The following is a 22,269-nucleotide window of genomic DNA, read 5'->3' on the forward strand; positions in this document are numbered from 1 at the left end:
ATTCTTGTCTCCATGAGAAAAGCTTTATTTTCAAATGCTGCTAGATATTTATTTTAGGCTGTACTACAAATTAAAGTTGATCGTTGTGAGCTATTTTGAGAAGTATTACTACTAAGCGGACGAGTATCATATTTCCATTGATATATTAGTTAAGGACCACTTTTAGGCTTTGCGTGTGTAAAAGGCAAGTCTTCTCGACACAAAGCTGCAAGAAAGCCGAAAACTTGAACGCTTATCTCGAGCTCCGAAGGCAAAACTATATGCAGCTTTGACGTACTTCTCTGAGGGTCAGTGTACTGCATCCATTTAGTAACGCGATTTTAAGAGCTCGATGTCTGAAGAAGTACAAGGACGAAGTAAGGCCTGTACCAAAAAAATAACCTTGACGTATTGGTTTAACGAGCTTCTTTATTTGCAAATTCCTACCTATAATTACACTATACCATTTACAAACAGGGAATCACAAATGTGCAATAGCGCAGTTAAGCCAGCGATTTGGCCGGAAACATAACGCGAAGTTTCGCTCGAAAATTCTGAAAATTTCTTCAACTGCCAAGGGCATACGTTCAGGTAGCTATTTTTCACAGGACTTTGATTTGTCGGGGCTAACGTATCATTTATCGTTTGCCTCTAATCCTTTTGATTCTAGTCCTGGTGGTGGTGATCATTTTTGCAACAAAACAGAGCAGTTCACATGAAAATCTCCTAGAACCTCTCTGCCCTGCAAAAGTCCTTTGGTAAATATTCAGCATTTTTAAAACATTTTTTCTTCATTTTTCAAACATTTCCACCTGCGGATAGTTTTACGTCGATTAAGCAACAAGGATATAGCTAATATATCAACTAGTCTTTAAGTCTTTAACAAAAAACAAAAAAAAAGGGGAAAAATATTTCTCTGTAAGATGGAAGGAAGGAAGGAAATGTGTAAAGCTCCAGCCTCTTAAAGTCTCTCGCCAGCATAGGCTCAAAAGGCTCCGTTAATTTTGATATTATCTGTCAACATATTTTCAAGTTTTCATTCTACAAATACTTTCTAAAAATCGCGAATAAACTTGAATTTTTTTACGAACAGTTCAATGTCACAGACGTTCTGCTAGATTAACATCGAACTACACTCCCTCTCACACATTTAGATCGGCCTCGAGAATTCTACCTGCCAAAAGAAATATTACCTGGTGCGCAAGCTTGAGCTCAGTTAACCACTAATTTCCTCTATCGCTGCTTCCAGCGAATCCGGCTTTCTGCACCCCAAACCGCACTCTTTTTCTCAAATAAATTATTCGTGTCTCATATTACTGTATTTTCAGCCGCTACCTAGAAGTTCATTTGCAAATCCGTTCACATTTAGTTTTCACTCTGAGCTCCGAATGGACCGCGTTTCCCGCCTTTGTGCAAGTTCGCAGTCACATCAGATACAACAGTAGAAAGTCACGCTTCAACGCAGTATTTTTCTCCTTGCTTGTCTTGTCTTGTGACTGAGGGTATTTTATAATAGGAAACCCCTGCAGCTTTTTACGAAGCAATTCCGATCTTGGATAAGGTGTGTCGCTCCTGTGCATTCAGTGCTTGTAAGTAGCTCGGATAACACTGTTGTTGAGCGAACGTCTGTAGAAACTTGATCAAGTGACTCTGGGTGAAAGGAAAATTGAGATGAGGCCAATCACTCAAAATGAAAAACCAACAAGAATATAACAGATAATTTGGTATTATTGCGCATCGGCACGAACGTTTTTTCGTCTAGGGAAAGTTGTTAAAGGCTTTGAGCAACGCGAATCGGCGAAAGATCTGCCAGCGGTCTAGCACTGAAAATTTTTAGCGCCAGATCCCTGGAAAACCCCTCCCGAACTCGTCTCGAATCTTCCCGGAGACGGAGAAACGCTCGTCTGGCAGTGCTAATAACGAGCAGGCTAACAAGAGTATGCCAATGTTGATTTAACAGGCATTTTAAGAATCAAAGGTTACGAATGGCGAGTTGTTATGAAACATTTCCTGAGCATCAAGCCGAGATGGACCCTTGGAAATTAACACAAATGTAGGAAATCAGTGCAGGGTGACCAAAAATTGATACGGTGATACGGCCTCAAACTCCCGTTCGCTCTGACGAAGGGCTGACGCTCAAAACGTCAGCTTTAACAACTCTTCGCGGTGGTTAATTTACATTCTCAACGAATTTATCTTGTAAAAACACCCCACCCACGCAGCACCACAGATTCTCGGAAACTTACCCCTTTTGCTCATACTGATAGGGCTCTTTTCGGGCACGAAAAAGAAGTATCCATTGCATAAATATTTTGATAAGTGAAGGGTTTGTTTGTAAAGACGCTTTGCGTCAATTTTCGCACTTGTCATCTTTAATCTTTTATCTTAGAGCGGGAGGTTAAATCACAGAAGGATAAAATAATCAGTAGTTTACCTGTAAATCAAGTGTATAAATAGGATCACTCTTTATCTCTGGGTCATCATCATCTTCATCTTCAAAGTCTTCTTGATCAAAACCTGGACGATAAGAAGCTTCAGATAATCAAGGACAGCTGTTCTTATGTACACAAACCAGTAAAGTGCACCACACGTCATGCTACACGAACTCAGATCTCACCCAGCGAGCAGGCCCTCGTTGCGGGCGTTTCTTTGCCCGCAGTAAAAAATGAGGCTTTGAGCTTGGCGAACCGGAGGTTCTACTACTAAAAATTAGTGCCAGACTCCGGGAAAACCTCTTCCCGACTCGTCTCGTATCTTCTCCCGTGCGGTGAAACGCGCATTCTACGACGCTAATAGAGAACTTAAGATGAGACGTTTTTGAGACTTGGACAGCTACAGGAAGATGAATAAAACTCATTCTTGCGCACTTTGAGGTCAATGCAGCGACTGTAAGGTGGTCGCTTTAGCATTTTAAACCAAACTGTGCCGATCCAAAAAAAGTGTGGTGAGCACTATGAAGAGAATATTTTAACCTCCGGCTTCCGCCTGCGTCTCAAAAACGTTTGTGCTTAAGCTCCCTATTAATAATTAAGGCCTCTTCGAAAGCTATTCAAAATTTTCCGTCCATATTTACTGTATTCTGCTCCTCCTCAGCAGCAACCAGACACCACAAACGAGGGCTTTCAGATAAACGCGAACTGATGAGGAAATTGCTTCAATTTGAATAAACAAAATTAATGCATTGGAGGTGCTAAAATGAGAAAAAGTGACGCGTCTTGTGCGAGGAAAGAGAATTTTTGGAGACAACAGGAAGAAGTTTGTGTAAACACTTGGTATAACTAGACACAAAAATTACTAACGTAAACAATGGGCGTAGAATTAACGTTAAAAGTAGTCGTCAATGGGCAGAATCTCGTCACTTTGGGTTATATCTGTAAGGACAATTATACCGACTTTGTTGAAGTTTAATTGCAGAGTGCGACATAAAAAGCTGTTGTTTCTCACGCGTCAAAAATGTTTGGAAGGTGATGAGAAAATGGGACTAAAATAATCGTCGCGGAAATAAAACCATGGCTTCCACTTCTGGGCTCTGGCGCGGATATTAGGACTAACAAAAATTCAGGCGACTTACAAATTCGTGATAATTTCATGAACGTTTGTTTTCGCTAAGCGCGGGGTAAATCATGGAATAATCATGAACGAGTGTTATATTCTAAGGAGTGTGCAGAGGTTGCCAGTTTAAAACGAGCCCTAAACCAGCCTATAAAACTCTCCATATTCAAAGGAACAAACGAAGAAGTGAAGGGAGTTTCTCTTCATGAAAAACTACTTCAGATTTTTGGGTAAAGAGTGCAACCGTTCATTCTTGTATTAAAGCACACTATTCGCCCATTGTGCAAGATGATCATACTTCCATGTTTGCCGAGGCTCATTGTGTGAACTTGGGCTACTTGTGGTCTGAATAAAAGATCGTACCTAAGTAATCCGACGCAGGCGCAAAAGGTGATCCAGAAGCATCGATGCCTTCTTCTTCATCATTCACGTCCTCCCAACCCTCCTCTCCCTTGAGACAAACGAAGCACAGTGAGTTAACAGGACTATCAGCTTAATACCGATCAATAAACAGCTCTGTCATAATTTCGTAAATATTGAGAAGAAATACACGCTTAGAAAATTATGTGGTTAATCGTAAGTGTGAGTCAAAGACTGCGCAAAAAAAAAGAAAAGTCTCATAGAGCAAGCAGCTAGGCTCTATATCAAGGAAGGAACTCGTATGCTTACGTCGTCCGAGTCCCCGTCCTCATGCTCGTCACCCGCCGTAGCACTTTCCAGTAACGTGCCCAGCTCATTGATGATTAATTTAAAGAGCTTGACTGGAACGGGGATCAATGTCCACTGCTCGGGAGCTGACACAAGAAGTAATGTTAAAAATCAAACAAAAGAGTAACAAGGTCCCACTAACTTAAGGCAGGAAATTGTTCTGCGTACTCAATAGACTCAAGTTGACACTAAAATGCGCCACACAACTACTAGCACTATTTGGGCGGGAAAATGCACAAAATACTTCATATTTAGGCGAGAAAAATGCTCTACGCGCCGACCGATTTAATTTTGGCGGGAAAATAAAGGCATTTAAAAAAATATTTTCAGGGAGTTGCTGAGAAAAGGATGCAAAATTGTGTATAATTGACAACCACATAAAAAGCTGGGTGAAGCTATCAGTGACCTACCTTTGGCAGCTCTTGATCTTGTTCGGATACCTACCACAAAGACAGAAAGGAAACCTCTAGAGTTTAATATGACACACCATTGGTATAAACTCTGGGCATAGTACTCACAATTCCAGTATCTGAGCAACTTCGCTCCTACCCCTCCCCTAGTCCAACTTGTTGCCGGTCGACTGTTGTTGGGTTAGGGGAAGGGTAGGTGTGCAGTTGTTTAGATACTGACATTTATCCGCATTCGCAACTCGTATTTACAATGCAATCCCCAGCCGCTAAACGTCATCAACATGGGGCTTCTTGTCACATTTTCAATACATTATCCGTCAAACAGGGGATGAAAAAAAAAGGGCAAACTTAACCCAGAGAGAGTGTTATCTTGATGTAAGAGAATTTCTCTTGCTAAATGTAAAAAATTCTCTTAACTAATTCAAAATGAGATGTATAGCCACAGGAAGGGAGAATTGTCAATCATGTCTTGGGGGTTTAAGGAGGGGACCTGAGCGATTGAAATTAAAACTAAGATTTGTATTCCTTGTTTTTATTCATGGGGAACATGGGTTTTTAGGTCTCTGGAACTGAGAATCACAAACGATAAAAAATGGGCATAATATTGAAGTAAGACAAGAGCTTAGACTGGAAATAAAATTTGGCAAAAATTTTAACCCTGAAGTTAGATCTTAAAGTACTCCCCTCTCTCTGCAGGAGCCTCTCACAGGGTTACCAGCTTATTAGAGCAAAAGCTCAGGTCGGTACCTTCATCTTGCTGAAAAATCCTCTCGCCTTTCACAATGATACTTGAAAGTCTTTTGTCACCAGTGTTCACGAAAAACTGTAGTACATTACAAAGGGCCATAGTACTAAAAAAAAAAGAAAAAAAAAAAAAAAGGAATCGATAAACAGTTGAATACTTCAGACGAAACGTTTCTCCTCACCTCACCAACTCCTCTTCCAAACAAGTTTTGATTCCAACGGCGTGCTTACAGGGAGTTGATAACTGGGCATTATGTACTTTCGTATAAAATGAGAAGGTATACAGTAAGTTAACACAAAGAGCGCACCCAGGCGAAAATGGTAACAAAGCTCACGACCTCAGCTCTGTGATTGGTCAGAAAACTCACGCCATTTTCTCAACCAGTTAGATGAAAAACTAAACAACTTGGTCACGCGCATTTCCGTGCGCTTTAGCCAGTTGGCTCATTTCCTTTCTTTCGCAGCGCTTCCTTAGCATGCTTTCCTTAATTCTAATAGAACAATGTGTTAACTTTGGCTTTCAACTGCGACACTCGCTCTACTCTGCCTCTGAGTTACCTCACTTTACTGTCATATACGCCAAAGAACTCGGGTTGTCTTGCACACCATATCCTGACCACATACTCCAGCGCTGACTTGCCAGTTGGGTCTGGGACTCCACTCAGAAAATTGAGGATCGTTTCTAGCTGACTGTTCATTAAATGAAGAAACGAAAGGACCAGTGACTGAAAGAAAAAAAAAATATACATATATATATATATATATATATGTAGACATATGTATGTATTTATATATCAGGATAATTCATTTACCATTGAACCGTGACTGAACTCCCAAAAGATAGACAAAGCAAACTTGGAGAGAGCTCTAACGCAGAAGATTTCATCGAAAATAAGTAATTCACAAGTGGAGGCGGTTGGCTGAGACAAAAAATTTCAACGTTTACTTGGAAACTTTTCTTCTGCACTACAGGGGAAACTTCATAGATTGAGATAACCCACAAAATAATCTAACCTTCAGAAACGAAAAACTTTGTTGGTTGATAATAATTTCATATGAAGTGTCTCACCTGTATTATACTTAACGTTTCTGCCTGTTGAAGTTTGCTAAGGACTCCTCTTAAAAGCAAATCAAGGTTGTCCCCGAGGTTACTTCCGACCTACAATGAGAAGAGGAAAATTATGTCTGGTGATTTAAAGGGATTTAAGTGCGTCCACAGAAAATTCCAAGTTGTAATGTGAGTAAAGTGTAGAATATTTATCAACCAACAGTCAAGAGCATTTAAAAATGTTTTACAGGTTTTCCTTAATATGTATCCACAAACTCATTAAGTACGAGGGATTTTGTCACTTGCCTTACTGATTAAAGTAGTCACCAGTCTACCAACAAAGGAGGCCGTGAACTCTGGAGCCCTGGGGTCGAGTAGGTGTGAAGTTGCTCGAACAACGTAAGAAATGGCGCTATTTCCTTGAGAATCCCGCCTAGAAACCAAAATTAAATTAGAAAGAAATGCACAGTTCAAGATTTAGTTGTAAGAAATAAAGGTGTTCGCATTTAAGCAAGTGGGTTACGGTACAGTGTCAGTACACCAGATAATAGAGAAATCAGTGCTTTATTCGGGTTGGCCATGATGATCATATCGAATTTCGTTTCACTAGAAGGCTTTGTCAAGGCGATCGTTATGGGAAGGTCTCTACCAAAGAGAATGTCTGTAAAAAAGAAACTCACTACAGTTGAGTTCATCACTGTAGGGAATGTAATTTTCAAGGAAAAATGAGAGGGTGAAGGTTACTCACCAAGCACTCATCTGCTCAGGAGATACGTAGACAAATGCACGAAGGCACTGTCCGCCTCCCTAGAGTAAAAACGAGGATATTTATGCTCTTAGTCAGCACTCAGGCAAAAATGGTTCAAACCAAAGGGAACTGAGTTTCTGAATAGTACGATTCCTCGTTATAATAATACTGTTGTTATAAAAGGTCACCTTTCAGGCTTTCTGTCAAATTTTCTTGTAAATCAGAAGCCAACCCCCTCCCCCCCCCCCCCCCAACCTCAGTATCTTGTATGACGTAAGGACACAACAAAATGAAAAGGGCTACGATCCGAACCCGAACGTCTCGACCTGCGAGTTCAAAGTGTAAATACAAGTATGCAGATCTTTTCGCCTCTGACAAACAGACTGTGTCCGAGAGAAACTTAGATATGCTGTCATTTTGAAAACTTTATCAAAAGACCAACGTAAGGACAATCTTGTAAGAATGGGGAGAGGCAAGCTTATGAGAATGGGGAGAGGCAAGCTTGTGAGAATGGGGAGAGGCAAGCTTGTGAGAATGGGGAGAGGCAGGCGTGTAAGAATTGGGAGAGGCTATTCACTTCGTAGCGAAAAATTATTCATTCTTGATTAATCATCGTAAATGAAGCTACGTCACATAATAATAACCTGAGTTGTTTTTGTGTGTCTGAAAATGAAGGTTAATTTTTTAAAAACCTTACATATTTATTTGCCAGGGTAAAAAAAAAACACCTACAAGGCTAGAGGAAACCGAAAAAGACACTAAAACTGTTCCAGATACAGAATATTGATAAGGATTGCAACTAGCTAAGGTTATATTCTTTAATGAAGAGCGAACCGTGTGCAAACACACCAACGTTCTTTGAGCAATAAAAGTGATGTCTAAATTACCTGCAACACCGCATTGTCATCAGAGCCGAGTATTGTTTTGACAACGACAGGAAACACAGAGTTCAGTAGCAGATCGGAAAGGGGAGGCTGTGTGCACCGAATGATGTTACATAGGATATCCATACAGACCTGCAAAGAAGTAAATACGGACGAGTGACATCGAGCGACAGGTGGAAATTCAACAGGTTAAAGAAATACGTTTAACCGACATTGAGTTACACGAATGGTAGGCGCAACGTACGATCACAGGCGAGGAACTTTTTTCTTTGGTTTCGTAACCTTTTACCTCTTACATCAGCATGCATATTCTCCATACTGTTATCTACACATTTCCTAAGGTGCTGACTAGGAGAATTTGTTTAACAATCAAAGCTTCTAAGGTCGGCGATCATGTCCTTTAAAGTCACTCTTAGGGTTTGAAGAGTTAATCGATTTTTTCACGCAGGAAAAATGAAAACATGGCGGATATGTTTTCGTTTTTCCTGTAAGGGAGCATTAAGGATCGAGGGAGGAAAATGAAAACAAGAAAGCTGTCGAAACATTACAAAACAATATCTAAAATTCGTTCGAGCTTGTTCTTAACTTTAAATGTTTCTGTGTTTTCAACTTACAGCATTTATTCCTAAAGGTGTCTTTTCTGGCGGTGCTTGAAAAATACTTATTAAAGTCGGCAGAAACCTCTGTTGTAGAAGCTAGAAAAGAAAACAAAAAAGAGAGAATTTTGTTAAGAATGAACAGAGGAGTAAACAAGTAAAGATTCAAAGAAATAGCACGAGAACTACGTCAAGCATAAAAGGACTCCTGTTCGGTCCTTGTTCGGATAATTTCGTTTAATGTCGGATGTTTTTCTCCCTTTTTCGAACAGTTCTGTCTGATTTCGGACCGTTACGTTTGACTTCGTACGGTTTCGTCTGATTTCGGATCATTTCGTCTTATTTACGGACAGTTTCGTCTGATTCAGACCGTTCCGTCTGATTTCGAACGGTTTCCTTTGATTTTGTACAGTTCTGTCTGATTTCTAAAGATTACTTCTGATTTCAGACATTTCTGTTCGATGTCGGACGGTGCCGTCTGAAATCAGGCAGTTAGGTCTGATTCCGTCTGATATCGAAGGAAGTTGTCTTATTTTGCACAGTTCCATATGATTCCGATCAGATCCTTCGTATTTCCAGCAGCTTTGTCTGATTTCCTGTCAGATATTGGAGGATTCGTCTAAATTTGAGTGTTGGCAGGATCTGCCTTCTTTGTGCAGGTTGCAGCCCATTTAGGTCACACTTCCAAACAAACCTTGCGCTTTTTTCCCCGACTTGAAGCTTTTATGGAAGTAAAGGAATTACCTTGTTACAAGCCTCTATCATGGCAAGTTCTTTGAATAAGTCCTCTATCAACGGAATAAGAGCCGCATCTGAAAACAAAGACAAAGTTAACACCGAAGTGGCGGGGTATTTGGATTGACTCTCAACACAGGACACGAAGGGGCGTTTGTAATCTCGGGACTTATTGTGTGCAGAGCTTCGCCTGAATAGCTGTGTAAATATTACGTTGTGTACAGAAAAATCCCGGGAACAGCATTTCTTTTGAAAAATTCCAATAGTTTTATGTGATTATAATGTAGTTATAGCGTCATCATACTCTTGAGAAACAAGTACAAATTGATAACAAGTCAATGCAAAATCTCATACGAACATCTTTGACTAGTGAGATAAGTCAGGCGCGAGAACTTAGTTTTCTGTTTTCAATTTTTTCATTATCACTCACACTTACCGTGAGCATACTTAATAAAGAGCGCTATCGTCAGCGGTGTTATTTTTCCTTCACAAGACGTTGTAAATTCCTTGTTAACCTGAAAGCAAGCAGTATTCATCACTAATGACAGATGCTTAGCATCGACAACTATTGACAGCCAATCAAAATAGAAGAACAAATCACAAAGAGCCGCCAATAAGGACTCCAAAACGCTAGCCTACATGTAGCCGTACCCTCCCCCCCCCCAACCAGGAGAAACTCCTTTGGGGAAGGGAGGGTTCGGCAACACATAAGCTACAAAACGCTAGAAAAGGCAATGAACCAAGTCGCGTCTTGTTTTAGATTTAGATCTGATTGGTCGAGAGGGTGTGGCAAATTTTAGAAAACAATCGCAAACCGCAGTGGAGCATGAACAAGACGATTCCCAATTACTTTCGACACTCAACAGAAAATCGCTCCAACAAAACAAACCTGAGCCATCATCTTACCGACATGACTATTCTAAGAGACTCGAGAACGAGAGCCAGCACATCGTCTGTCGTTTGAGTCGCCATGGTTAGTAACCCTTCCATGATCTTGATAAGGTAAGGCGTTAGGATCTGAGTATTATTTGACATCTTAAGATGGGCACAGAATCTGCAAAAATTCACAAAAATCCAGTCTATAACAAACAGGGCTACAAGACTACTTGACGACAAACGACGTCAAAACTTAACCCTTTAACTCTCAGAAGTGATAAACATGTAAGTTCTCCCTATAATATCCATACTTAGTCCAGCAAATAGGTAATGAGAATACTCAAACGTATCAGGCAGAAGTTGCTATCTTGATCTAACACCAAGTTCTCATAACTAATTTACAAGGAAATCTGTATCAGCTAGAAGGGAGAATTAACAATCAGATCTTGGGAGTTAAGGGTTAAAAGAAACATCTCAGTGGTTAGCATTTTATTGGCTCTTCTTTTAACACTAAGTTAGGGCAAAGTTCAAAAAGCTAATTTGCATTTTGGCCCTTTAGTGTGATAAAAAATCATCCCAGTTTAGAATTCTGCATCTTGGGTCATGACTTTCTGAAAGCAAGTTTTCGGGGGCATATGACTGGTATTCTCTAGCCTCCTCGCCTTTTTTACGTTAGTGGTGTTTGTCGACACTAACCAACGATTTCTTGACTTCAATAAAAGAATGATAAATCAAAAAGAAGAAAAAATGGTTTACTTACTCATAAATAGCTCTAACAGCTGATATTCGAACTGCAGGTAACTGTGCTGACTGAAGACCCGTGACGGATGCTTCGATGAAGCTAAACATGAGAAATGGTAACGGTTTCAGAGCTCAAAGATATACGACTTGTAATATCAAAAGAGAGGGAACCTCGCACACAAAACATTGAAATGAAAATTGTTTTTTCGTTTTATCATTGTAGAGTAAGCCTATTAGTCTATGAGCTACTAATGTTCTGAGGTAATACTTTGGATGCTTAGAAAATTAATTTCACTGAGCTCAAGAAGATTCTGACAAAAAAACGTCAATTCTTTGGAGAAATTTACTCTGCATTAGTCATCTTACCTTGTTAAAAGTTCTTGAGACATTAGAGGAGTAAAACGACTTGCCACCCATAACGCTTGACCGATGAGGAAAGGCGATACTGAGAGATAACAGGAAGAAAACACTTCGAATAAAATTTTTCTTCAAAAACAACTTTACCTTTCCTTTACAGAGTAAATTTCAAAGTTTTGCTTCGGCTTTACTCCTCGAAGGACCCCAAACCTCCGTTCGCGCATTTAGGGCGGCAGGAAATTTTTGGTGGCTTCTCGAAACTCGTGAGAGGCCAGGGAGTTTCAAGAACTAAAAAAAAAAAAAAAACTAAAAGCTGTTTTCTCGTAGATACCTACTCGAAAGTAATTTGGGAATTAATTGCTTTTGTTGCATCATGTTCTGTGAGCCATTTCATTTAATTATCACTGCAACATTTTCCACGCCAAAAATATTTTTGTAACTTTACCCCTTTCCACCTCAGAATCAAAGTTGGTCGGCGTTGCTTTGTGGTCTTAACTACAACGTATGACTTAACGCCTTGAAATACTTTGAATATGGGGGAGTAGGATTAAAGCTCATTTTAGAGATAAAGCAGTTGCTACTATTGCAAATTTCAAAGCTCAATTTCGGTTTCCCCAGCTTTTTTCCAAGTTCTTAGGTAATTTGATAGGGTGCAAAGACCTGCAAATAATTGCTATGTACTTTCAAAGGACGTATAATCACGTGAAGAAGACTAGCAGTATGTCGTCGAGACGTCGCGATCCACATCGTGATCACATCGTGAGACAAACGATTATAATTCTCCTTTGAATGTGTTATTTACCACGATGACAAACCACAAGCTATTTTTCGATATTAATCACTTTCTATCATCCGAATCCCATAATTTCTCTTTTAACGGTCTCGCTTCTCAAAATAAATTGAGTATTTACCTGATTCCTGAAGGTCTGTTAGCACAACCTGGGTGAGAAATGACGCCATATCTATAGAAACCTTGCCATTGGAGACTTTGTCAATAATAAGTGATTTAATACAACCCATTGCCAACATGCACGACTCGTGTATTTTCCACCTGAAGAAAATAAATTTTATAAAAACATGGATTTAACCAAACCCAAGAGGGGAGCTTTAGTGGGTTAATTTTTAGCCACGGAGCAATTTCGAGGGCCATTATTTTCCTATCGGTCAGAAATCCGTAAGGACGGTCAAACGCATTTCATGACCACAAATTTCCCAGTTTAATAGATTACCATCTTTTCCTAAGTGTAGAGGCCCCGCTTGAATGCACTCAAGCTACGCTAAGACTAGGGTATTATAGTGCACCATAACTGTCTTTTAGCCAGTCAGGCAACCAGAAATTCGTACGGATCAGACGCATCTCATGACAACAAATTCTTCAGCATATTTTTGGTAATCATATTTTCTTAGGTAAAGAGCCTCCGCTTGTGTGCACTCAAGCAACGCTAAAAAATTAGGCATTATAGTAAGCCATGACTGTCTTTTATCCACAACCACCATTCGAGGTAAGAGGACCACACAGATAACTTGACTCGGCTAAACTTCGTCTCACTTACCAATTAACATCTCCTTTGCTTTTTCGTTCATTTGATTCCTGTAAATGTCTGTTGAGTGCTTTTGTCAATGCGACTGCACTTTCATTTTTAAAGTCAGCGGCAACTGCCTACAAAATATCAAATGAGGACTATGCAAAAATTTGTTACAATTCCTCGAAACCACTCAACGATAGAATTAGCTGCACAAAGGCCGAGGGTAATTGGGGGGTAGGTGTTGACTCGCGCCTACGGGCACACCCTCATTGTCAGCGTTTCGTCTGTTTGCCCGCCGGAAAGAACGAGGCCTTGGGCAACAAGAGCCGGCGAGAGGTCGGCAAAGGGTCCGGCACCAATAGTTATTTGTGCCAGACCCCTGGTTAATCTTCACGCGGGCAAAAAACGCGCGTGACCCATACAGACCTGGACACGTTTATAAAATTATTACAAGCGCATACTGACGCGCTTGTGTTTCGTGACTGCATCCAATTTACGCGCTTCAACCACACAAACGGGTCTATTTGAATCTAATGCAATTTAGTGTGATGTGCAGGTAAATTACAGACGATCAGCCAATTGCAACATAATAAGTGAGCCCCATAAGAAAACGGGGTGCGTACTAATACTAAAGGTGTGAATTGAAGGTCGAAGCTGTTCCATTCACTTACCAAGAGAACATCTTGAGCCGCAATGCGAACAGAAAACGAAAATGTATCATCGTCCTCATCTTCAACAAATTGATTAGGATTAGATGTCCACACTTGAACCTGTACGTAAAATAACAGCTAAAAAATTTATTGTTTGGTCAATGAGCCAAGTATCTGAAAGCTACCGGTGGATGGAAATGTGAGTGCAATATACACGAGAGGTAATAGGCTGAAAAAAAAAAAAGAAACAACGAAAAACAAAACCCACCTGCTCCTCTGTGATTTGCATGTACAACACCAAGAAATAAATAAGTTCATCTAAAAACTTCTTGACGGTTTTCTTGAATTTTGGTGTTTCTATAAGTCCATGGATAAACTCAAAAACACTGAAAACAAGATTCTCAAATCCTAACACTTCTCCTGAAATACGAGAAAAGAAAAATTGGTGATAGTAAGAAGATGTAATGTTGCACAAACTGATTTTCTTTCAGCGCAAAAATTGTTTTTCAATCAATTGTAGAATTAACTCACCATCAGAATCTACAGGGTCATCTGCATCATCAGTGTAATTTACAACTGTGCGGACATATCGATCAGCACTCTGCGTCAATGTATTCCACATGTGAGGAAGAATCTGCATTAAATGTGGTGCCATTTGTTTGGTGTAGTTCTTAACCAATGTCGTTAATGCCTAATTGACAAAAAGAAAGGAAATAATAATTCAGAATCTTTTATGCACTTCCTGGAATTGGCATCTTTGGGATTGATGCGTGTCATTTTCTAGGCAGGAAAGGTAAATAAAAAAGCTGTGCTTTGGTAATTGACTTCTTGAATGCCAATGACTGCACCAAAAAAATGGTGACTTTCTGGATGGAATGAGAAATTCATATGCTTTTGAAGAAGAATGTAAATTTTGAAAAAGAAAAAAAATGAAAAAGGAAATAAAAGAACAAAACAAAAAAGACAAAAGAAGATTGATGCTACCATGATGGTAACATTTTACTTTCTTGGCTCGTAAGGAGGTTTATCCATTGCACCAAGTATGTATAGCACAAGACAATGATATGATATTAACAATAAATTTCAATTCATGCATGCATTGCAGGCCTACACTCTCACATTCAATCACAGCCAAAGGCATTATGTATTGTGTAATTACAAAAGGAAGCCAGGATGCCATGAAACAAGGAATAAGCAAGCAATCCATACAATGAACACAGAAGAAAGTTTTCAATATAAAAACAGACTGGTTAAAAACTAACTTTAAGCACTTCCATCTTCAAGCCACAATCAACTGTGGGACTATCAGACATTGCCAGAACTTCAACAAATGCTTGGGTGAATTGTGGAAGAAGAGGAAAGAGGACATCCTTGGCAATACCCTGTAATGAGAACTTGTTAAAAATATTGACCAACTTCTAAAATGAATAACAAACAAAATTGCAATACCACTGCTTGCATGCAAAACTTTTAGTCTGACTGCTTCCTGCTTCCATATCACAATAAATACCAAAGCATTACCAGAGGTAAGAACATTTAGTGCTCAACACACTCTGGTAAATCAATACAAATTCATGTCAAGTAGAAAATTCAACCTCTTCTGACAACAGCAGGAACAAACTATCTGCCTACCCCCCCCCAACCCTACCCAAAAAGGGTTTCCCAAGAACCCCCTCCCTACTCCCAGTGAACAACGTTGGGTTCATTAAAAAATCTGGATGATTCCAAGATCTCAAAATTACCTAATGCCACTCTTCACCCCTTCCCCCCCCCCCCCCAAAAGGAATACCTATAGCCAGGTGAGTAATTTCTTTTTCCCCTCATATATTTTAGCAAAAATAATGGGGAAACAACGATGGAATGGTCCTACATAATCAAACTTGTGTCTTTGTAATAGACGTACTTCCTTTAGGAGAGGAAGAGTCTAACCAAGAGTAGGGGTTAAATTTCATTCACAAATAAGAATAAATCAATTCAAAATTAACAAGTGAAATTCTGGTAACCAGCATTCCCTTCAAAATCCCACAAGTGGGGAAAAAAAAAAGAGAGAATAATCTTAAACCCAATTTCCTAAAGTGGCAAATGATCTTACCATTGCATCTTCTTCCATTGCACAGATTAGCGATGCACAAGTATTAAATATATCTGCAGCACGGGATCTTGTTCTGATACTGTACTTCTACAAAAAAAAAAAAGTTTGAAACACAAATGACCACACCACACCATGTTGAGAGGTTGATACAGGTATGCAGACCTCAACAACATTTCAATCTTCAGCTGTATTTGAACAGACAGTGCACAATTTCCACCAACATACCTCTGCATGAATGAATATCTTGTACATTTCAGGCAGGATCACAGGTGCAACATGAGGCATCTGTGTGTCTGTCACCTCACGGCAGAACTCTGAGGATAGATTCACAAACACTTTACACTGCTACTCAGAAATAAGTGAGACTTAATAGAAACCCTTAACAGGCTAAACAATAATACTTACAATGAACATCCAAAATTATGCAAGTGCATCACAAATATGCATTTCTCTCTATTTCAAAATCTACAATTTCAACTTTCCTAACTCTCAAATTACAGTCTCATACTTCACAGTGCACATTCCTTAAACATAGGGGGCATTTGACCTTAGGTTTTCCTAACCTTTTCACTTCCAGGTGTGATCAAAGACAAATTTCTCCTAACAATATCCATACAATATCCAGCAGAAAGGTGATGAGAAAGTTATAAGAAAATAATGTATGACAAACAGTGGGGAAAAAGGATATTACAACATTGGGAGTGAAAGTGTTAACCACTGTTTGAACAAGTCAGACGGATTACACCATTTCAAAATCTTCCATTTTCCAGTAGTTGTTCCTCCACCCCTATTAAGCTTTAATAGTGAAGTACAGTTTTTCATACCTGTTAAAACTCTCATGGCTCCATGAACCAAATTGCCATCCCCACTTGTCAATGCTTGCATCAGATTCCCAAACAAATGTGGCCAAGCTTCGGGCCAGTCCCAATATGCTATGGCTGAGATTGCATATGCCTGAATTTGTGGAAATAAGTATAAATCTACAAGTGTTGAGGAAGACTTACAGATGTACAAATGTTATTAGAAGACTGTGAACCTACTACTGCTTTTTTCTTATAGAGCAAGAGATTTTTTAAACTTTCAAAAGTACATTGAGAGTTAGGTCTTTGCAAATTTACATTTGTAAGTCTCAATGTCATTTTCTCTCTTGAACCTGCTCTCTCAGTGTAACTCATAGCATAACTGGTAACTCATGGCGTCATCCAGTAAAAACAGTCACACACAAGTAACTGCTTCTAGAGCTTGCGTTTTCCCCCAGGCCATGAGGGGAAAAAAACCTTTCACACTAAGATCATGAGAGATGCCAAGAATAACCTCTCACGATAGATTACCCTTTGAACATGAAAACAACTTACCACACTTGACCTGACTTTACTGATTGATTCCTGTAGCCCTCCTGGTAAAAGACGACGAATCTCTTCCTTGGCCTAAAACACAAGAAAAAGAGAAGATATCAGTAACCTTTGATAATTAGCAATGTAGGAGAGAATGATAATAATGTTGCTAAAATAAACGACCATTGACTATGTCGGTGCAACTTATAAATATTGGGAGTAAGTTTCTAAAGAGACTGTGGTGCTGCATCAGTGGGAGAGTACAACATCTGAGTTGATAACTTAAATTAGTCACAGTAAAGAGTTTAAAAGTTGATGTTTTGAGCATTAACCCTTCCAAATCACTCTGACAAAGGCCTAATACTTGAAACATCAGCTTTTAAACTCTTTACAGTGGCCAATTTACTCTGCTGATGATACTAAATTACCCTGCGACACACCTTATGGTTGCCTCCTCTCCACTGAACATGTGGAGAGGACTATCATACTATTCCTTAATATAGAACTGCCTGTTGTATACCATAACTTAAAATACTGGATACTCCATGCAGAGAACTTTATAAGTAATATGCCACACATTCTGTGCTGGAATCTGCATAATTTGATTTTCACAGTTATGTGTCTTTTGTGTTTATTCGTTTATATTAATTATTCATTTGTACTTGTTGTGTAGTAAGGAATTTGGTTATTAAAACCTCAAGTTTTCATGATAAACATTGTCGCCATTCTGCAACACTACGATACCTATTTCTGAGAAATCACTTTAAAACACCCAATCTTTCACCAGCCCTCCCTCCAAGAATCAACCTTTCCAATGCATTATCCTCTTTAAGCTTTTCACCATTAAGATCTTAATAATATTTTTCCTTACTGTCTGCCATACAATTCAAATGACATAAGTGCTGAGAATTTGGTATTAAGTCAACTTATAATGCCCTAATTGATATTTTCAAGAAGAAACTATCTCATGGGAGAAACTTTTCCCTTTTGAGAATTTAAAGGGTTAAAAAAATGAAAATAGCTATATATCTGTATATGGAAATTGAAAAAAAACTCATTAAATTACTCCACAAAGATGATTTACATTTACCACTGTAAGACTTGAAGTATATTCAAATGTACTTACAGCATCTGTAGTCTCTGGAGGTCTAAATTTCTCAGCACTGCTATTCCAGTGAGCTTCAACATACTGCTTTAGAATGACTGAGGCAAGCTGAAAATGATTTATGTTTAAAGAAAATATCAATTTTTTTACTCTATGTCACTATGTTACAATAAATAAACAAAAGGCTATTCTTCAATCAGACTTAATATTCATGTAAGCTTGATGGAAACAGTTAAAAGAAATAGTAATAACATCAAATTGGAGCAGATTCATCCTTTAGTGAACTTACAAGAAAAAACTGACCAACCAATCAAGCTGACAGGCAAGGTTATCAGTTTTGTTCAAACATGCGACATTTACATGTATATGTAACTTTTCAATGCAATCATACAATCCAAGTAGTTTGGATATAAAGCACGCTGTCATTGGTTGACAGAGCATGTTCCATCAGAGTCCAAAGCATGGAGCTGAGCTAAAGCCGTCACACCTTCTGCCAATTTTTACTATGTCCAACCATTTCCTGAACTTTTCTCTTAGACTGGCTTTGTTTCGTTAACTGAAAGTGAAAGTTCGCAACAAGCGAGCTGCCAAGTAGCACAAGTACAACCAAACAAAGGTTTGTAAACATGCCAAGCCCTGTAATTGAGGTTATAATGATGTGAACAGAGATGAAAAATTCCTCAAAGAGAAAACAAAATTGACAACCCAAGTTTTCCAGGTATTCATGCTCAGTTAGATTGTAAGCATACCTACAGTATAAGAATCAAACACAGCCAACTCTTGCATAATATATATAAAGTTTCATGTTGAAAAACAAAACAGAACAAAACATGAATAATGAAAAATATAGCCAAACTGGCATAACTGTTATAATTCATGCAAACCATGGCAGTCTCAGAGCGACCACCATCACACTATGTTCCATAACTAGTAGCTCATTGCGATGATCTACGGTCATCACAGTGAGGCAAGCCTCAACAAGCCTTGGCCACCATTTGAGTGAACAACCAAGAGCTTTGTCAGATATCCTTTCCAATATATTGAGTGGACGGCCACATCTGTCACAGCAGCCAAGTTTTATGATGCTGTCATCCCAGGCAAGCTTCATCTTCCTGTGAATTTAGCTGTCGTTCATCCATAAAACACGGGCCTTAGGCAATTTGTTGTCTAATTGTCATGTGAAAAAACTGTTGTGTTTTATAAGCCATAATTTGGCCAGATTTCGCAGAACATTTCACTTTCAGAATCCATATTGAGACTAAAAATTTTTAGGCAAAAGTGTTAAATTCAAACTGCCAAACTATTTCAGTTTGTGAATCATGGCAGATTTTGAACTTTGATGGTTTGACATTTTTGACAGCTTTCTTGTTCAACCAATCAGATTATTTCAACCATACTACCAAGGATTCTGATTGGCTTATGGTAGTTTGCTTTATAAGAGTATAGAGCATTTCTCCCAACTCAAGAGGTGGGGAGTGAAAAGAGTTCTCTATTAAATCTACAAGATGAGCCTTCTGGTTTTTAAACTGACTTAACTGTAATTAACCCACAAAATATTTTAATTAAATTGTAAAATCTATCTGCTATTACTTATTATTTTGAAAAATGCTGTCACTGACTTGTCTGATAGCAAGGGCTCCCTCTCTGTCAACTGTGAGTTCTGCTAAATGGACACCAAATTCTGAAAATTATGAAGTAAAGTTAAAACTTTGATCAGCAAGTGTCTCCCATCTGCCAAACTATGAGGAGTTGTAAGAAGGGTAGGGATGCTGCACATGTAAAATAATGAAGAGAACAGATAAGCAAGACTGCAATTTCTTGATCAGTGAGAAGAGGTATTGAAGACCATCTGATATGGGAGGGGGAGAGGAAAAGATTATATGGTAGTTTTCACAGGAACATGTTGATCATTACAATATCAATAGATCTGTTGAATCTGGTCATAAAAACTAAAACAGAAGGATTAATTAATCATGAAGAAGTCCAAATTTCACCACCAGATTAGGAAGTTTTCCCTAAACAAGGGATATTACTGAAGCCTCAAAATTTTGGCTAATTTTTTTCAACAACATTATATGAATCTTTGATGTTACATAAATCCAGGTTTTTCTTAAGAGAAAATGTTTCACAAGTAAGGTGAAAAAGTTTCTTAACTTAAACCATTAGTGTGAGAACTCTTCATATAAAGATCTGAGTTTTTGCCGCAAATAACTTGTTGCTGTGCTGGGCATTGATTACAATGAATTCATAGGATGATGATAGTGAATTTATAGAGCATATTCTCATGATGATTTGCTCTAACAGACCTTACAACACTTTTCCTGCCACTTTTGCCAAACTGCATTGAGCAGTTTACATTTTTTGAAGGAAGTTTAGAAGGTGCCTGGAATTTCTGGAAACATGGCCAGATCACAACACCCAGAGCTATGTTCCTTCATCTTTGTGAGAAATGCTAGGGTTCTCTAGCATCCCCAGCTAACCAGTACCAAGAAGATGCAGGTGAAGGAACCTACAATTTATCATCCTAATGCAAGAAGACTACAACATCTAACCATTTGCAAATGTCATAGCAAAGGCAACACATTGTTCTCAGCTATTTTAAAACCCTGAGTATTGGTCCCCTCTGGGGCTTAAACCTTAGCCCTCCCACACAGCAGTTTTGCACTCTAAAACCTGAACTAACTAGGAGAAGATGTAAGAAGCATTATGCATAGTGCTGGCACCAGCAGTATCAAAAGCACCACATGTGGGAATAAAGTAAAGAAGGATACTTTTTGAGGTTTGCCTTGAAATACTGAGGATTCTGCCCAATTATAGAAAGCAATTGAAAACAGTAATCCAAAGTCACTGAAAAGGAAGCTACCAGACCCCCAATGGTGCCACTAATAGAAGATGGAACAAAATGAACAACATTTCAAGCCACTCAATAGTTTTTTCATTGAACGAAAAACGCAACGCATTTGCATACATCAAGCATACTATGCAATAACTGCTACATAAGAAAGTTATGCACTTACTGTCCTAATACACTGTGCATATGTTAATTTGAAATTGACAGAAAAATTACCAATCTATTTAGGGTTTGGTGGTAAAACGCAAGAAATCCGAGTTCTGTAGACTGATTTCCACGCAAACGGCGGCTCGGGAAACCATTCAGAGCTTATTTCAGAAAGTTTGCTTGTAAACTTAAGTTTTTTACTTCAGCTTTCTTGAAGGTTTTTTCATTGATTTGCATGAAGAGAAATACACATGAGAGCCTAAGAACGGTCAGAATACATAGCTTATTACTTCTAAATGGCAATCACTAACCCAGCCGAGCTCAAAGTATCCGTTTAGCACACAAGTGACCATTCCGTGAAATGTACATCTACTAGCACGTTCTTCATTTTGATGTTTAGGAGAGCACAGCGTTCCCGGTGAATTTAAAGCAACTCACATATCCTACCTTCCGTGACCTCGAGAACCTTGAGCTGTTCTTCAGCCATCTGTCTAGATTGTTGATCTGGCGACAGGATGGCTGTCAGGCTATCTATGAGGGCCTGTTTTAATGATCGATTCCTGTCTTCCATTGCAGCAGCCATCTTGGAAATTCGGATTAAAGAAGGCAATTGCGCATGCGATTACTTTGGCGGGAAAAATTTCAAGAGAGTTTTGACCGCTGACTAGGGAAAGCACTATATAACATCGTCCTAAACCAGATGAGCCCACGACATATCAGCGGCATCTTGTATGAGTATCCGCAGTTTACAATGTGACTTCCGCTTTTTCTTGTTGACGCGTACTCACAGTGTACTCGAGTGTTAGGAAGTTCACGTAGTGCGTCCGAGCCAGTTTCTGCCAGATTTGAACAGAAAAACAGGTCCTTTGTTGGACTGTAATGATACTTTGATGGCGCTGTTAACGAAATGTTTGGCCGGTTCGTAAGTTGTCAACCTGGTTTCGGTCGATCTGATTGATTGGCAACACCTCTTGAAAATCCTACACACCATCGACCTAAGCCTCATAGCTGCCAAGTGAGCAGAAGAACAATGACATCAAAATACTCGAGAAAGATAAGTATTAATTTTAATTGCATTTGTGCTAAACTTATATGTACAGAAATTTCTGAAGAGGTAGTTAATCAGAAGTTTATCACATGATAAGCCTTCAAACTTGTATTAAATAAATTGATGTACATATTTCAC

General features: G+C 39.0%; 1 protein-coding gene across 3 annotated transcripts; it reads right to left on the reverse strand.

Moving 5' to 3' along the window:
- Positions 1 to 390: 390 nt before the first annotated feature.
- On the reverse strand, positions 391 to 21,731 carry LOC113681127 (importin-9). Of its 3 annotated transcripts, XM_089191995.1 has the most exons (30): positions 21,531 to 21,731; positions 19,705 to 19,766; positions 18,107 to 18,193; positions 17,002 to 17,073; positions 16,471 to 16,600; positions 15,872 to 15,960; positions 15,647 to 15,733; positions 14,817 to 14,936; positions 14,086 to 14,245; positions 13,823 to 13,974; positions 13,576 to 13,674; positions 12,932 to 13,038; positions 12,290 to 12,429; positions 11,388 to 11,466; positions 11,041 to 11,121; positions 10,311 to 10,458; positions 9,841 to 9,919; positions 9,414 to 9,481; positions 8,688 to 8,768; positions 8,077 to 8,205; positions 7,190 to 7,248; positions 6,748 to 6,874; positions 6,463 to 6,552; positions 5,952 to 6,118; positions 5,397 to 5,500; positions 4,650 to 4,679; positions 4,201 to 4,325; positions 3,895 to 3,982; positions 2,414 to 2,496; positions 391 to 1,629 (listed from the first exon to the last, which is right to left on the reverse strand). In XM_089191995.1, exons 1-30 carry the CDS (start codon positions 21,664 to 21,666, stop codon positions 1,513 to 1,515), a joined length of 3,096 nt encoding a protein of 1,031 aa, XP_089048121.1. In that variant the 5' UTR covers positions 21,667 to 21,731; the 3' UTR covers positions 391 to 1,512. The 3 variants fall into 3 exon arrangements, with proteins under 3 accessions (XP_089048121.1, XP_089048122.1, XP_089048123.1); XM_089191996.1 differs by lacking the exon at positions 15,647 to 15,733; XM_089191997.1 differs by lacking the exon at positions 19,705 to 19,766 and having other exon boundaries at positions 21,531 to 21,682.
- Positions 21,732 to 22,269: the final 538 nt, after the last annotated feature.

The sequence above is a fragment of the Pocillopora damicornis genome, chromosome 13, assembly GCF_964200805.1.
Source record: "Pocillopora damicornis chromosome 13, jaPocDami1.2, whole genome shotgun sequence".
Classification (NCBI taxonomy): domain Eukaryota; kingdom Metazoa; phylum Cnidaria; class Anthozoa; order Scleractinia; family Pocilloporidae; genus Pocillopora; species Pocillopora damicornis.

Coding starts and splice junctions, on each gene's coding strand:
- LOC113681127 (XM_089191995.1), bottom strand. CDS start 21,666: ATGGCTGCTGCAATGGAAGACAGGAATCGATCATTAAAACAGGCCCTC. Junction 16,601..17,001: donor GTAAAGTCAGGTCAAGTGTG/GTAAGTTGTTTT, acceptor CCACAAATTCAG/GCATATGCAATCTCAGCCAT. Junction 9,920..10,310: donor CTCTTAGAATAGTCATGTCG/GTAAGATGATGG, acceptor GCTTGCTTTCAG/GTTAACAAGGAATTTACAAC.